Raw genomic sequence first — 15,488 nt, 5'->3', positions numbered from 1 at the left:
TCAATTCAGGAACGCAACTGGGGGATCCCTTCCCAACCCCTACCCTTGTCTTCCCTCCTCTGGTGCACGTCACCTGAGGCTTCAGTTGGGTGAGTGTATTTTTTCCGTCCACTACACCTGGGAATCACTGGCGTTGCAGTGGAGTAGAAAGAACGTGGGCTTGGTGGGTGGAAGGGGAGGTGGCATGTGTCTCTGGCTGAAACCGGTGGCTCCCTGTGAAAGGTCGTCCAGGAGAGGAATGATTTTGCTTCAGGCTTTCCTTTACCTCTCCTTTCTTTCTGGCACTCCATCCCCTCTCCATTCCCCATTGCAAATGCCCTTCTCTTGGCTCCGCAGGACTGAGTCTGGCCATTTTTGCCCCCAGAAATAGGTTCTGGGACAAGGCTCACTCACTGAGGAAGAAGCTGTCCACCATCCCCTTCAGCCACTGTGTGTGAGGCTTTCTAAGATGTTCTGCCTGGCAGGACCTCCATGTCAGTATGTTACATACTCATGGGAGGAGGCGCTTCACGAACTCTCACCCGCTTCTTGCTGCAATGGCTCCCTTCTGGGATGCAGCACTTGGTACTACCGGACAGAGCGCAGGCTTGGAGGGAGCCTGGATTAGAATGCTCGCTCAAACACTTAGCAGCTGTGACCTCGGATTCAGTTTTCAGGACTGTGAAACTGGAATAATTTTGTACCTTGCTGAGGCCAGAGCCTGGTCCTCTGGAAGTATTATTTCCCTCTGTCCCTCTCCGGGGCCTGGTGAACCCCTGGTCTGGAAATCTCTTGAAGCCAGGAGGACACTACTTGGTTCACTTTGGTCTTTTTCTCTAGGGTCATGTGGTTCCTGGGTGCTGCAGGCCTCTCTGCTGGTCATCACTGGATCCTTGGGTCTCTCTGCACTGCGCGGCCCTCGCACACTTCCTGGCCCAGCCCCCTCCCCTCAGGTTCTCATCACTTCTGCCCGCCGTGTGCCTCCTTGGTGGATGTGGTTCCTCTGGCCCTCAGAGCCCCATAGGCCATATGACAGTTGGAGGGTAATAGAGGATTGTGTCAAACCCAGGACTGGATCGTGTGGGGTGGGCTACGCATGTTGTATCGAGCGAGTTCAGCTAGAGAAAGAGGCCCCGGCATGGTGGAAGCTGAGGTCCTCTTTTGAGGGATCAGGATGGTCTGAGGGTGGGGAGCTTGGTAGGATTTGGCTGCATTGTCATGGTATGAGGCTCTGCCTCCCCGTCATACCCACAATCACTAAGCCCAACACCAGAGGCAAGAAGTGGTGTGTGTGCTGGGGATGGCAGCAGCGAGCTGCAACCCTGAGGGTCACAGTGGTGATTATGATGAGGGCTCCAGGGCTAATATGGCTCCTTAAACTACAGGGGCATCTTGTTATGTGAGACATGACACCAACCACGTCTGCTGAGGAGAAATCAGGTTCTACGTTAGTTTGGTTATTCTTTTTAGAGCCTCCAAAGGTGTATGCCCGTCAAGAATATTCTAGAAGTAGAATGGTGTACAGGAGAGAAGACGTGGGTTTCAAGTCAGAAGACCTGCATTCATGGCAGGGCTCTCTGGCCTCTGTGTGATCCTGAGCTGCAGGTCCCTGGTTTTGCTCTGGGCTTGGATACAACCCGGCTAGACCTTCCCTCCTAAATTCGACAAAGTGGAAGCTGGTTTTTCTACAGACCCACCTTTCTTCTGACTGTATTTCATGTTCAGAGAAAGACTCAGGAAAGCTTAGTGCCCATGACCTTGTGGTGGGCCCAGGCAGGTCCAACCCTGTGCAGAAGTAAAGCTGACGCACCTACAGGTTGTTCGGGAGCTCCTGGTGACCGCTTCGTGGTTGACATCCCACCATGAGGACATCACTCCACTGGGTTAGGGTTTCATACATAAGAAGCTGGTCTGTGTAAAAATGAGAATGTCCTTGGGGGAAAGGGGAGTCCCCATGTCTTTTTTGGGGACAAGATGTGGAGGGCCCAGCTGGAGATGGGCACCATGGATGGGAGCAGGACCTGAAAACACTTCGTGATGACATCAGGGCTTGCTGCTGAGATTTCATTCATCTTCCCCTGTGACACATGCATCCCCACAAATATAATATACCAAGGACATAGGACCAAGAAGTCACAACCTAAGAAACTGTCACTGGGGAAGATTTTGCTGTGAAGCATCATTTTATTAACGGATTTTATTTTTTTTTACAAAAATAAACAATTTAACGAACAAGAAGTACAAAAGATTCTGGATATTCAAACTCCAGGAACGGGGAGAGCCTGGTTTTGGCTGCTTTGCGGCTTTCACTGAAAGCAAATGAGGCAGAAAGGCCCCGGCCCCACCCCTCCCCAGGTCCTGGCTCAAACCGCACCTGCTCTCCAACCCCAGTCTTGGCTCGTGCTGAGGTGTGCACCTTTGCCCCGACCCCTGGGCTGGCCTGGGAGTGCCCCTTGTCGGGAGGTCAGCAACATCCTCCCCAGGTACAGAATCACCAACATCCCAGAGTATCCCCCGCCAAGTCTCCTGTCCAGAGCTAAGCTGAGAGAACACCGGCGGTGGATGGTCCCCATGCAGCCCCCCGCCTGCTGTGGCATGTGCTGCAGCAGCAGCAGCAGCAGCAGCAGCAGCAGCAGCAGCAGCAGCAGCAGCAGCAGCAGCAGGGCTTTAGCTACATTCTCACGCTACTGAACACAGTGATGGGGCTGCCTATGGAACTGTCTCAGGGAAGGGCACAGCCCCCACTGGGGAGACTAGCCTGAGCCTTGCTTGCTGCCCAGAGGGTTGGAGAGGCAGTCATCCCCCATGATTCCTGGCCTGGGAGCCAGCAGTCCCATAGCTAGGCTGGTAAACTCACATTTTAACATTTGGCATTATTGCACGTTTGTCCTGGTCACATCGGTCTGTCCGGGATGTTAGTTTTGTCTGCAGGGGTTCCCAAGTGACAGGCAGAGCTGCTAGTGCAAGTCACTCCCTGCACAGGCAAGCCCAGCCGGTGAGGACAGTCAGCTGGTCAGCCGAGCCCTCAGACAGGTCAGCCAGAGGCCTTCACATAGGTGGTCTTGTTGGGATCAGGGACCACTTGGCTCCATCCAGTCTTGAAAAAGACCAGCTGCCGACCTGGGGGCAGAGGTGAGAGGTAACAGGGCTGGATGTTTCTCTCCCTGGAGGCAGGGCCATTCTCCCTAATTTGACTGCCTTGAAGACACAGATATCTCTCTCATCATCTCCACATCCCCTCTGGCTTCTGATGGGGGACCACTATCTGTCAATCTCTAGAGAGGTCCTGCCATCTCCTTTGGAAGGCCTTCTCCCACTGGCTCACCTGTCCAGGTGGTCTGGTTTGTGACCACAAAGGCTCGGCACTGGGCATGGCTCTCACAGACGTCCACGGCCTCAGCCAGGTTGAACACTGAAAGGAGGCAGCTCCCGTGGTGGTAGGAGGGCCAGCAGCGGTAGTCTTCCTGGGGGATGGCGCTGTCTGGGATGCGCTGGTACTCTGTGGGTTGGGATGGAGTAAAATGAGAACTCTGTATGCCCAGGGAGACTACCCAGGGATGTGCCACTTTCTGAAAAGGGAAGCAAGACTCATTTCCTAGGTGAAAGCTTAAGTCCCGCCCTGCCCGCTAGCATGGAAATGAAGGCATTTACCGCTGTTAAAACTGGGCTGAATGCTCGATAAAGACAAAGCACAGATTTGGTTTTCAGGAGATACATATCTCCCAAATCTAAGGGCAGCTGGTTCAGGCAGTACGAAATAGCAGGCACATGCATGGGGACAGACATATACAGGGACACACAGAGCCCCAGCTGTCTAGGTTAATTGCTGAGGTCAGGACATTTTACACAGTTATAGCCAGGCTTCTCAAACTTCAACATGCATGTGAATCACCAAAGACTCTTGTCAAAATGCAGATTCTTTTTTTTTTTTTTGATAGGGTCTCACTCTGTTGCCCAAACTAGAGTACAGTGGCACAATCATAGTTCACTGCAGCCTTGAAATCACGGGCTCAAGGGATCCTCCCATCTCAGCCTCCCAAAGTGCTGGGATTACAGGTGTGAATCACCATGCCTGGCCAAATGCAGATTCTGATTCTGTAGGTCTGGGGTGGAACTGAGAACCTGCATTTCTAACCAGCATCCAGTGTGGCCTGCAAAGCGTTCAGAGCAAACTTCATTCACATTTTCTCCTGGCCTTGAGGAGAGAAGTTAGGCAAGTTCCACAGACAGGCCTGGGATGGAAGGGAGTCAGGGTCTTTTGAAGTTAAGAGGCATGCAAATGGACTAAAATGCAAAAAATCTATGGCTAGAGTGGGGAGGGGGCTGCAGGAAAAATCTGAGATCTCATTACACAGAGAGAGCCTCAGAAACTGAAAATTCACAATCGGTGAGCGGCTCAGCTGCTGGCCTCGTTTGCTCCTGTCTTTCCCACTGCCTGGAGAGCCCCAGCTTTGGACTGATAATGCAGAAGCCCTGGGCCTCTGGCCACCCCGCCCTCCTGCCTCCTTCTCCTACCAGGGACTAGACCAAAGTCCAGGGCTGACTGTGATTTACAGCCCCATAAACGGCATCCTCAGGGACAGAGCCAGCCATTGTTCACCTCGTTAAACTTTATTTACAGGGCTAACAGGGTTCCCCCACCCCTAAGACTAGCCAGAGCTCCCTGAATATGATGTCTTCTCACCCCTCAACCCTGGCCAACCCCAGCTAAACCCCAGGGCTTCAGCAGAAGGACCATAGCCTGTAACCAGGGGCTGGAATTCTACCCCTGCCCTGGGGCTTCTTGGCTGGTTTCAGCATGGTCCTCGCCTACTGTCCAGTGCCCTTCAAGCCCTGGGAGGTTAGAGGAAGGAAAGAGAAGCAACCATATACTGTGTTCTAGCTGTGTCATAGGAAGTGCACTAATTGCTTTCACACATTTCACCCGACGGTTAATTCCCATAAGAATTTGGTAAGGTGGGTAAAAGTGAACCCAATTCACAGATGAGGAAACTGAGGTTCAAGGAGTAACTCGCTCAGTCACAGAGCTAATATACGATAGGGTTTGGAGCCATCCAGAGTAGGGGTGTCAGTGCCCACCCCCAAATTGAAGGCAGGATTATAGTTGCTATAGCTCAGCTAGAGATGGAACCTCAAATTACTCCGTGTCAGCCTCTCCATGACTCTATGTGAGCCCCTAGAGTGGCCTTTGGAGACAGGGGTCCCCAGAGAAAAGGCCCCCAGAGAAAAGGTGAGCCCCTTAGCCTAGCTGGGCAGGGTCACTCATCCACCATCCTGTTTCCCGCTTCCCTGCTGATCAGGTCGGGCCACTCACCAGCACTGCTGCTTGCTGTGAAGTTCTGGAGATACTGCCCGCTCCGGTACAGGTGCAGCACCTTCTCCAGCTGGGCCAGGGTCTCGTCTACCCCCCAGGTGAGCTCTCCTGCAGAGTACAGAGTGGCTAAGACAAGATGTCCAGAGCTCCCACTCCGCCCTGAAGCCAGCAGCCAGTTGCTCCCTCCTCTGCCTCTGGAACCTGTGCCTCAGTGAACAGAGGGCCAGGGAGGGAGGGTGTGCTGCAGAATGCCACCTTAGGAAATGATGGTTTCTGGACCCGGTGCTGCGCTGAGTTGTTTTTCTCCCCACTTTTGCTGGGGGAGGGGCAGGTGCCTGGAAGCAGATGGGCCCTGGAGAGCTCACCTGTGGCATTGACAATGCTGTCCAGCAGAGGCCGCAGCGAAGGCGGAGCACTGTGAGGCAGGAGGTATGTGAAGAAAAACCTGTGACAGAGGACACCAGTGGCTCAGGGGCCCAGCCCTTAGAGACACAGAGGTAGAACGCTAACCTGGCCAGGGAGCTGGAACCCTCAGGCCTAGCAACCAGGCAGATCCCCGGGTGCGCCATGAAGTCTACTCAGCCTTGGGAGAGGGTTCTGCACACATGCTAAGACCACACCTAACTTCATACTAACCGAAACCAGGGGCCTGTTTTCCACCCCTTCCCAGGGCTTGCCCACCCTCCCAGCCCCACATTATCCCCTGTCTGACTCCTGGTGTCAGAATCAGCCCCATGGTTGGGGCCCAGTGAGGAACTTCCCAGAGCACAAGGGCCCAGGTGGGAAGCAGGGGTGCGGGGAGGGGTACCAGTTTCACCAGCCCTAGGCTCTGAGTCCAATGCTATTTTAAGAAGCCTCCAGCTGCCACCCTCTAACCCAGATTCTCCTTGGAGCTGTCTATTTTTAGCCTCCCCATTAGAAGCCTGAATATTCCCTTCTGGACAGGATGGAAGCCTTCCCCTGCTCTATGACTCCACTGGTCAAGGCTGAGTCTTCTGCCCTAGCTGGCCTCCACGTTGGCTCTCTTCCTGCCATGCTCTCCTGGCCCATTCTCCCTTGATGGAGTTCCTGAGTCGGAGGTCACCTGTAGGCATTATAGAGGTTCCGCTTCTCGTTCATGCCCTCGCACCAGCCCTGGGCTGAGCAGGGCAGGGTGAAGTTCCTGGCTGGGAACTCGAGTATGCAGTCGGCACTGGCAGCACACGGCGTCTCCTCCACACGTGCGTCATCCAGGTCCGTCACCTTCAGCTCCCCATCCACCAGCACAAACTGTCGAGGGCGGAAGTCCAGCAGAGTGACGGAGCCCAGTGGGGAGTGGGCCAGGTGGTGGAGGAGACGGCCCAGGCTCAGGCAGATCTGAGGGGCAGAAAAAAGACTGCTCACTGCATTGCTCCTGGGTGTGGGTCTGTGGGGCTCAAGGACACCCTCCTTTTGGAATCTGGACGTAGCTTGTGGGGGTTGGTACTTTTCTTCTATAGGCCCCAGTGCTTCACAAAGGCCAAGGTCAGCAGCCTCGGAGAGGAGGCCAGTGATTTCCTATTAACTCTTGGTTGGCCTGACCCTGCAAATAATATGGAGGGCAGCAGCAAGGTCTGGGGATACTGTGTCTCTTCCCTGAGGTTGCATCCTGAATATAGTTTTAGTTCAGTGTACAGAAATAGTGGGAGGGTCAAGATGATATCAAGGTCTTTCCTAGTTCTAGGACCTGGCCCTCCTGCAGCCAGGCTGAGTGTGAGCGAGCGTGTGTTCCCCTCTTTAGGGTGCCAGCTTCCACGAGCTGGTGTGTACATGTGCACGGGGAGTGGTGGGGAAGGCAAGAGCACAGAGTGTCAGGATCCTCTGTCTTGCTTCTTTTTTGAACCCTTTGGCCGGTGCCTGAGTCAGCCTGTGCGCCTTCCTCCCCTCCCTCTCCCTGGGTGGAGGAGGAGTGGAAGCTGCTCTGGAGGGCTGGCCTTCTAAGGGAGAACCTTCCCAGCAAGGAGCCCAGGGCCCGAGCCCTCCTCTGCACTCACTCGGAATCGATCCTCCCAGGAAGTCTGCAGCAGCTGGATCATTTCTACAGGGGCGCCCAGCTCCGTGATGGTGGTCAGGGTGTCTGGGATGTCCTCGCTGTCCTGGTAGCAGTAGCCATAGAGCTGAGGAAAGCCGAGGGCAGGTCATTAGGTCACAGGGTGGGGTGGGGACAGGGAAGGGCCAAACTGTCAGGTCCCCCTTTCTCTCCCCCAACACCATCCCTAGGCCTTTGCTTCAGCTTAGGCCAGAAGAGAATGGCAGCATCGCCTCGGAAGCTTGCCCTCTCTTCCCTGCAGTCAGAGTTCCTGCTGACCACATCAGCCCCTCACCCCTTCCAACTCAGGTCAATGGACAGAGCTGGCCACTGTGAGTTAACCACGTGCCAGGCACCACGCTAAATTGCTCTATGTGCATAACTCAATTCTTATAATAACCCTAATGAGTGCAGTAGGTGTCATTATTGTCTCCAACTTCAGGTGAGGAAGTCGACTCAGAGGGATTAAGTTGCTTGTAGAAGGTCACATAGCTGATCAGTGCAGAAGCTAAGAAGTGAATTTATGCCACTCGTATTCCACAACCTGTTTCCCTCTTTTCTTTTTCTTTGTTTCTTTTTTTTTTTTTTGAGACAGTCTTACTCTGTTGCCTAGGCTGGAGTGCAGTGGCATGATCTTGACTCACTGCAACCTCTGCCTCCTGGGTGGAAGTGATTCTCCTGCCTCAGCCTGCCAAGTAGCTGAGATTCTAGGCATTTGCCACCATGCCTGGCTAATTTTTGTATTTTTAGTAGAAACAGCGTTTTACCATGTTGGCCAGGCTGGCCTTGAACTCCTGACCTGCCCACCTCGGCCTCCCAAAGTGCTGGGATTACAGGCATGAGCCACTATGCTCAGCCACAACTTGTTTTTTCTAAGAATGCTGTTTGCTAATACACAAGCCAGCAAACGGTTGGCCATTATCCCTCCTCCCCTCCTCCAATCTGTATCTATCCGTCATCATTTCTACCTTCTGGCAGCTTCAGTTTTTTCTACCTGGGTCTTAAGGGAGGAAAAGCAAGTTCTCTCAGATTGGTAACAAGTGTTGATAAGAATAAGGTACCTGAGAGCACATCCTTGGGTGTGTTTTACATATGAGTGACATGTGTCAGTGGGGTTGGTACTGAGTGATGGTTCCTCTTGGAAGATCAGTTCTTTTTCTTTCTTCCTTTCTTTGTCTTTCTTTCTTTTTTTTTTTTGAGATGGAGTCTGCTCTATTGCCTAGGCTGGAGTGCAGTGGCACGATCTCAGCTCACTGCAACCTCCACCTCCTGGGTTCAACCTGCCTCAGCCTCCCAAGTAGCTGGGATCACAGGGATGTGCCACCACACCCGCCGGGGTAATTTTTGTATTTTTAGTAGAGATGGAGTTTCTCCATGTTGGTCAGGCTGGTCTTGAACTCCTGATCTCGTCATCCACCCGCCTTGGCCTCCCAAAGTACTGGGATTACAGACGTGAGCCACCGAGCCTGGTAGGAGGATCAGTTCTTTTGGGGTTATGGTCACAGGGAACTGTCTACTGTATACCATCTGGGGAGAAGCTCTGTACTGCCCAGGGACTTCTTGGAAGTATAGCCTGACTGTCACTCCCACCTAAACAGCATCCACAGGCTTCCCCCTGGCTCTTCTGACACACTCCACAGCAGCTGGGGGCTCGTACAGTGCTCAAAACAACCAGCACCCTGTGGGGTACAAATGCAAAGGCCGAGTTGTCCAGGCCCGACTAGAGGGAGAGGGGAGCTACGTGGTGGAGGGGTAGGGATGCTGAGCTCATGGCCTGGATATCTCCGTGCACTGTCACCCTCGTGCCATCACTCACACCCTCTCCAGAGCCACTCCAGGGAGTGTCCCTCAGTTCTCGTCATCCTGTTGGCATGGGGAAAAGCCTCACTCTTGGGCTGTGACTTGGGGGGCCGGGGCAGCTTCAGGCACCCTCTTTTACTCTCTCCACCCCCTCCCCATCAATTCAGGGAGGCCCCAGACCCTGGTGGGGTGGGGGGAAGGTAAGGGGAACAGCCCTGAGGCCTGGTTCTCATTTTCTTGCCCAGAGTCTGAGCCTTTGTGGGAAACTTCTGAAGGTTATTAAACACCCGGAGGTCGTTAAATGCGCTGTTAACGAGGTATTAATCAACACCCCTCAGGAAAAAATAAAAAGACACCATTAACCCCCCCAGGAAGCGTGAGGCTGAGCATTTCAGTCACATCTTTTGTTCAGCTGGGAGAAGAAATATACTCTAGCAGGGCCTGAATCTGGGCCCAGGCAGGCCTGGGGGCCCCAGGATGACAGGGAGAGGTGGGGAGAGGTTGAGGGGAGGGAAGACCCTTGTGCCCTTTGGCCCTAGGCTACAGAGGAGTCAGTCACGTGAGGGAGTGTGTGTACGCGCGTGTGTCAGGGGCGGAGTGGGGAGGGGTCAAAGAAGATGGATAGAAAGATCTTGCCCAGGCAGTCTCCATGACCAGAAAAAGCCCTGGGAGGTGCCGTTGGGGCCTGCTAGCTTGGGCATTTTCTATTAGAAGCCACAGCACCAACTTTGGGCTGCTCAGAGAGGGAGGGTGTTGGGCCTGCACGACTAGGAACTCTAGAAATGTTCTCTGGCTCCTCCCCAGTTCAGCAAACAGTCAAACGGTTTTGAAAATTTAAATGATTCAGAGGAATTAAAGCTGCATTATTTCGAGTTCCCTGTACACCTGCCCTGAAGGCTCCCAGGCAGGAAGATCCCCTTGTCGGCTTCCCTGCCAGCAAAGACGGCTGCTGAGGGAGCCAGAGGGACCCCAGCCACAAGACGAATAGGGGAGACCCACCCTCAAAGTAGCCCCTAAACTCACACTAAAGGGCCCCCTTTTCACTTTTCCTGGGTAGGAAGGACCTGTGACCCTCTCTCCCTTAGCAACCTTTGTCCCCTGGTGCCACTAACTCTCCTTTAGGACTCTACAATAGAGTCACACAGCCAATCCCAGACAACCCTGGGCTTGGTTTGGTAAGGGAAGGGTGAAAATTATTCTGTTGGAATTTTTCTTTGGTGCCTTCAGAATTGGGCTGTGGGCCTGACATTTCAAAGGAGGACCATCCTGTGATATATGTGATGTATTTCAGAGGAGGACCATCCTGTGGGGCGTTAGCTGAATGCTGGTCAGGAAGTTTGGGTGGGAAGAGTGAGGAAGACGTTTCTTAAGAGATAAGAAAGCACATCAAACATCAAACCCTTCCGAAGGAGGGGGTCTTGAGTCAAGTAACTAAGACTTTATGTCCTGCTAAGTCACTCAAGATCTCTCCACCACCTCAGGATCTGGCTGACACCCTAGAGTTTCCAAAAAGTTCCCAAGAGTCCCTGGGAAGCAAACAGTACAAGATCCTCCCAGTCAGAATGGCCAGGTAACCAGGGGCTCACTCCCTGAAGCTGCAAGTGTCTGACCAGGGTCGGGGAATACAAGGTGGGGGAGGCAGGGCGGGGGGAGACTGGGCCAATCTCTCCTATTCTACGATGTCCACCCATCTCTCCAGGGCTGGGGTACCATCTCACTCCTGAGGAAAGGAGAGAAGGAATCCTGGGTTTCCAGTCATTTCTGCTGGGTGCAGAAAGGTTAGTTTGAGTGGGCTGGGAGGTGGAAGGTGTGTGCAAATTTATCCTCTGGAGAGGCTGCACACACCCCATGTTCACCGGGCCAAGAGTGGTCAGGATTCCCCTCTCTTTACTTAGACATGTGCAAAGGCCATGTCTAAGTAAAGGCCTGATCTTAGGATGGAGGGAGACCTGAGAGAGAGGACTTAGACTGTGTTAGGGCGGTGCTGGGACGGTGAGAGGCTCACTTTAAGTCTAGCTTGGAGGGGACAAGGTGGGGGTTTCATCTCTCCCTCCTGTGTGTCTCCAGTGAACAGGTGAGGCAGAGTCCCGTGGAGTTGGAACCTGGGCATTTGGCCTTCTCAACCTTCCAGCCTCTTGGCTATATACACTCAGACAGTGTGACATTTAGACCCTCAGGCTGCCAGTCTGTTCACTGAGCTGAGACCTTGAGGCTTCTTTAGGGACTCAACGACCCCTTTTAAGGCCTGGAGAACCCTCGGTTCACTTCTGGGAAGGGCTGCGCTCCCTTTTTCTAGCCTGCTCCCCAGCCCCCTTCAGTGTCTTCTGGGGGGCGTTGGGTGTGTGTGTGGGGGGGGCAGGGAGACTCTCTGGGAGTCAAGCCTGATACATGGTCTCTTTCCAGCCCTTTCCAACCCCATTGCTGTCCCGTCTCATTTTCAAAGTCACTGGAAGTTGAGAGAAGTTTCATCAAGAAGGGGGACGTTACCACACAGTTGGAATTCTGACTCAAGTATCTTGGCTTAGGGTTATTTTGGCTGGGGTAATATCCCTGGTGTTCAACATCCCAACTCCAGCCTGGAGGAGAAAGTCCTAAGTCTTAATGGACTGCTCCGCCCGCTGAGTTTCGGGAGCCTCCGTCCTGGCCTGTCTTGAAGAGATGTGTCAATGCCGAAAGACACAAGAGTTCTTCGGTAAAGGGACGCCCACCCAGGGGTGAGAAGCAGGGTGGTGCAGTGGGAAGCGCCATGGTTCGGTTTCTGCATCTAGCTTAGCCTGGGCGTACTCACTGGCACTCCAGATCAAGGGGTTCTCTTCCAGCCAGAGTGACAAGGGCTTGGGCACTCCCAGCCAACACCGTCACCCCCGCGTCCCCCACCCTCGTACCTGCAGCACGTTGGGGTGCCGCAGACGCTCCAGCAGCACCATCTCCTTAAGCAGCTTGTGGGCCGCCAGCCGATAGCAGCCCCTCCGTACCCCGAACTCGCGCACGCAGCTGCCCAGATCGTGGCCGCTGAAGTCCACCGCCTTGAGCGCCACCGCGGCGCCGCCGGGCAGGCGGACCCGGTACACGGCCTTGGTGTAGCCTGAGCCCACGTACTGAGCGCCGGACACATTGCGAAGCGCGGCGCAGCCCAGGCGCTGGCCCGGGCCGGGGGAGCCTGGGCCGGGAGCCAGGGGCCAGCCCGGGGCGCCGTCGGGCAGGGGCCGGGCCCAGGGGGGCCGGGGGCGCTGCAGGCCCGGCCCGCCCGGAGCTAGGTCCATCAGGCGCCGCCGCTCCGGCCGGCCCGCCCCGGGCCCGGGCCCCCCGCGGGAATAGCGCTGCACCTCCTCGTAGCGCGCCCGGATCTGCCGGGCCAGCTCCCCGCGACCCCCGCGACGGCCCGGGCCCGGGGCCGGCGAAGGCTCAGGGGACTGGCCTGGCCGCGGAGGCTCCGAGCCCGGAGCGAAGAGCACGTTGAGGACGGAGCCCAGCAGGAAGGAGGCGCAGAAACCCGCGGCCACTGCCGCCCGCCGGCGCCGCATCGCTCCCCTCCCCCTGGCCGGCCGGCCCCGCGCGGCTCCCCGGCCCCGGCCCCGGGCGGCTCAGGCTCCCAGGCGGCTCCGCTCTGCGCCCCGCCGGCCCCCTGCCCAGCCCGCGCGCATGGCCCCGGCGGCCCCGACCCCGGCCCCTCGCGGGCGACACATCGGCCTGACACTTGCCTCCCTGCCGCCCTGCCCCCGCCGCTTATAAGGCCCAGAGCCGCCTCCGCCCCCGCCCCTCCGCCTCCGCCTCCCGGCTCCCGGCCCGAGCCAGTCCTCGGCGCCGCCCCCTCCGGCCGCCCGGCCCGGCCTTCCCCGCTGACTGACAGCGGGACCTCCTCCCGCGGCCGTCCGGGCCTGGGAAGCGGCGCGGAGGCGGCTCCGGCCCTGCCCAGCCCGCGGCCCCCAGAGCTCCGGCTGGGGAGCGGGGGAGGGGGCGGCGGCGGCCGGAGGCGCGCGGGGGCTCGGCGCCCAACGCGAGGGCGGATAACGGGTCCGGGGCGGCGGGATAACGGGACCGGGAGGTGGATAACGGAGCCGGCCGGGAAGCGTGGGGGGAAGATAAAGGGGCGAGGCCGGCGGGTAACGGGCTCCGGAGGGGACTAGCAGCTGGGTCCGGGGTGCGGAGAGCCGAGTGATCTCAGCGCTCCCTCCTGGGACCGGGGGCCTCGGGGCGGGTTGGGCGCAGGGAAGGCGCCTCTCGCGGGTGGGGCCGGGGGTGGCAGCTCCTGGCTCAGCCCGGGATTCCGGGTTGGGGCGATGGTGAAGGGGAGGCGGGCGCAGCCGGGCCAGCACCTGCGAGCGCGCGTGGGACAGGAGCTCTAAGCGTAGGGGAATGCTCGTGAGCTCGCCAGAGATGCCCTGTTCAATTCCTTTTACCAAGTGTTTCTGATTTTCCTTGCCTCGAATGCCCCAAATGTAGCTGGCGGTCGCTCTCTACCCCCCAGGATGCCTGGGGTCTGACGGGGTCAGCTGCGTATCGGGAGCCGTGTGCATGCTAGTAGCTTACGCAAAGAGTGCGTTTGTGCCCACGGACGCCTGTCTGTGGAGTGTGTGCCTCCGCGTGTCTGAAGGGGCCATTGTGTCCGATGAAGGGAATGTGTACCTTGTGTGTAAGTTGGTGCTGACGCCACCAGAACTTCGGTCCCTCCTCCTCCCTCCCTGATTGCATCATTAGTGCTAATTGAGGGGCTTTCACACGCCAGTGCATTAGCTGTTTGGAGTGAGCTCCCCCCTCCTGGGAGAGATAAGCCGCTGCCCCTCCCCCTCGCAGCTCTCCACTTCCCCACCGCTCTGAAACTGTCTACCTCGATCCTCTCACCTTCCAGGGCAGCTTCCTGCCTCCCTGTGGGCCAGGTTAATCTCTGTCCTCCTTAAGGTGTCAGAGATTGACTGGGGAAGGGTCAGGGAGGAGAAGCGTACAGAGCCTCCTTTCTGTGGAGGTTACAGGGGCTGCCCAGGGAGGGCAGATTTTCCGTGAAGAGGTCTGGCGTTCCTACAGAATGCAGGGTCTCTCTGATAAGAAAGGGACAGGAATTTCTGCCCAGTTGCTTTGAACATGGAAGGACAGAGGAGAGGGCTGAGTCCCTGATCTCCAGCCTATGGCCCTACTGAGGTGGGCCTTCCAATTCTGACTCCTTGTCCTCTACGGCTTGGGGAGTTGGGTCCCAGTCCGACTTGGAAAGTATGGAAAGGCAGGATGAAGGAAGCCAGGATTCCTCTGAGAACACTGGGTCTGGTGGAGTCCGGTCTGTACGGATATAGCCGTTCTGCCCCGCACGGGGCCGTGGCTGCAGGCTGCAGGGTGTAGGGGGAAGGCTCTGAGCAGATGCCCTCCCCAGCCTTCACCAGATGTCTTTGGTCTAATTAACTGTGCTGGGAAAACCAACCTGGGTTTGTAAACAGAGCTACTGGCTAAAGTCAACAGGGAACAGCAGCAAACAGCAAACATGCCCCTCACACTCAGCCTCTCGGTCCAATTCAGACCCCTGGGGAAAAGGGGGAGTGGGTGGATCAGGAGCCCCCCTCAGGCTTCAGGCAAAGCCTGTCTGCCTGTGTCACCCCAATATGGCTGCTAGTTCTTTATCAGTTCCATGTCCTCTCTTCTGGGGAGGAATGGGAATTCTGGAAAGAACAGTTGCCATCCCAAGATAAGCTCTGTCCCCCTTCCAGCAATTTCCTGATAGACATCTACCCAGCCAAACATCTCAATCCGCGAGGAAGCTGGTAGAGGGGAATATTCCCTGAAGAGCTTTCTTTAGGGCCTGTTCTATCCTTGTGTTTTGGAGAAACTTCTGAGAGTAAAACTTGGCATTGTGCGTCTACAGCTCAGAGTAGGTGAATATAACGTGAACATTGTTAAGTTCGTTACACATCATGTAGGTATTATAATAACACGTTCTGAAATTAGATAATTATTCCTATGATATCTTTGCCAAGCTTCAGTGTTTCTGTTATGGTTTGAAAGTTCAAGGCACACAGGGGCCTGAGAAACAGGCACAAATGTGTGTGCAACACACACAGGTCCATGGAGCAGTGCGGAGCAGTAGCTCACACACAGGAGCAAAGGCATCTCAGCGGCCTCCCTCATACTCACTCTGTCTCCCTCCCTAGCTCTCAGACACACAGACATATACAATCTGAGATGGAAATGGGTTTTTGGCTTCTGAAAGAAAGGGACTGAACTTTTTGAACAGATTAGAGTTTCTGAATTGGCAGTTCTTGAGTTCTTAACTATATTTTGCTTGTTTGCTTTTTTTTTTTTTTCTTTCTGCCACCCAGGGAGAGGAATCATTTCAAAGAACTGAAATACATGAAATGCTGCTGC

General features: G+C 55.7%; 1 protein-coding gene across 1 annotated transcript; it reads right to left on the bottom strand.

Moving 5' to 3' along the window:
• Positions 1 to 2,130: 2,130 nt before the first annotated feature.
• PKDCC (protein kinase domain containing, cytoplasmic) lies at positions 2,131 to 12,825 on the bottom strand. The gene is made up of 7 exons (XM_010337571.3): positions 12,026 to 12,825; positions 7,306 to 7,428; positions 6,378 to 6,649; positions 5,659 to 5,738; positions 5,294 to 5,401; positions 3,305 to 3,478; positions 2,131 to 3,099 (listed from the first exon to the last, which is right to left on the bottom strand). The coding sequence occupies exons 1-7, from the start codon at positions 12,662 to 12,664 to the stop codon at positions 3,014 to 3,016; spliced, it is 1,482 nt and encodes a 493-aa protein (XP_010335873.2). The 5' UTR covers positions 12,665 to 12,825; the 3' UTR covers positions 2,131 to 3,013.
• Positions 12,826 to 15,488: the final 2,663 nt, after the last annotated feature.

Source organism: Saimiri boliviensis, chromosome 1 (genome assembly GCF_048565385.1).
Source record: "Saimiri boliviensis isolate mSaiBol1 chromosome 1, mSaiBol1.pri, whole genome shotgun sequence".
NCBI classification, from domain to species: Eukaryota; Metazoa; Chordata; class Mammalia; order Primates; family Cebidae; genus Saimiri; species Saimiri boliviensis.
The sequence above is the reverse complement of the archived record's forward strand: the minus strand, read 5'-3'. Positions and strand labels throughout refer to the sequence as shown.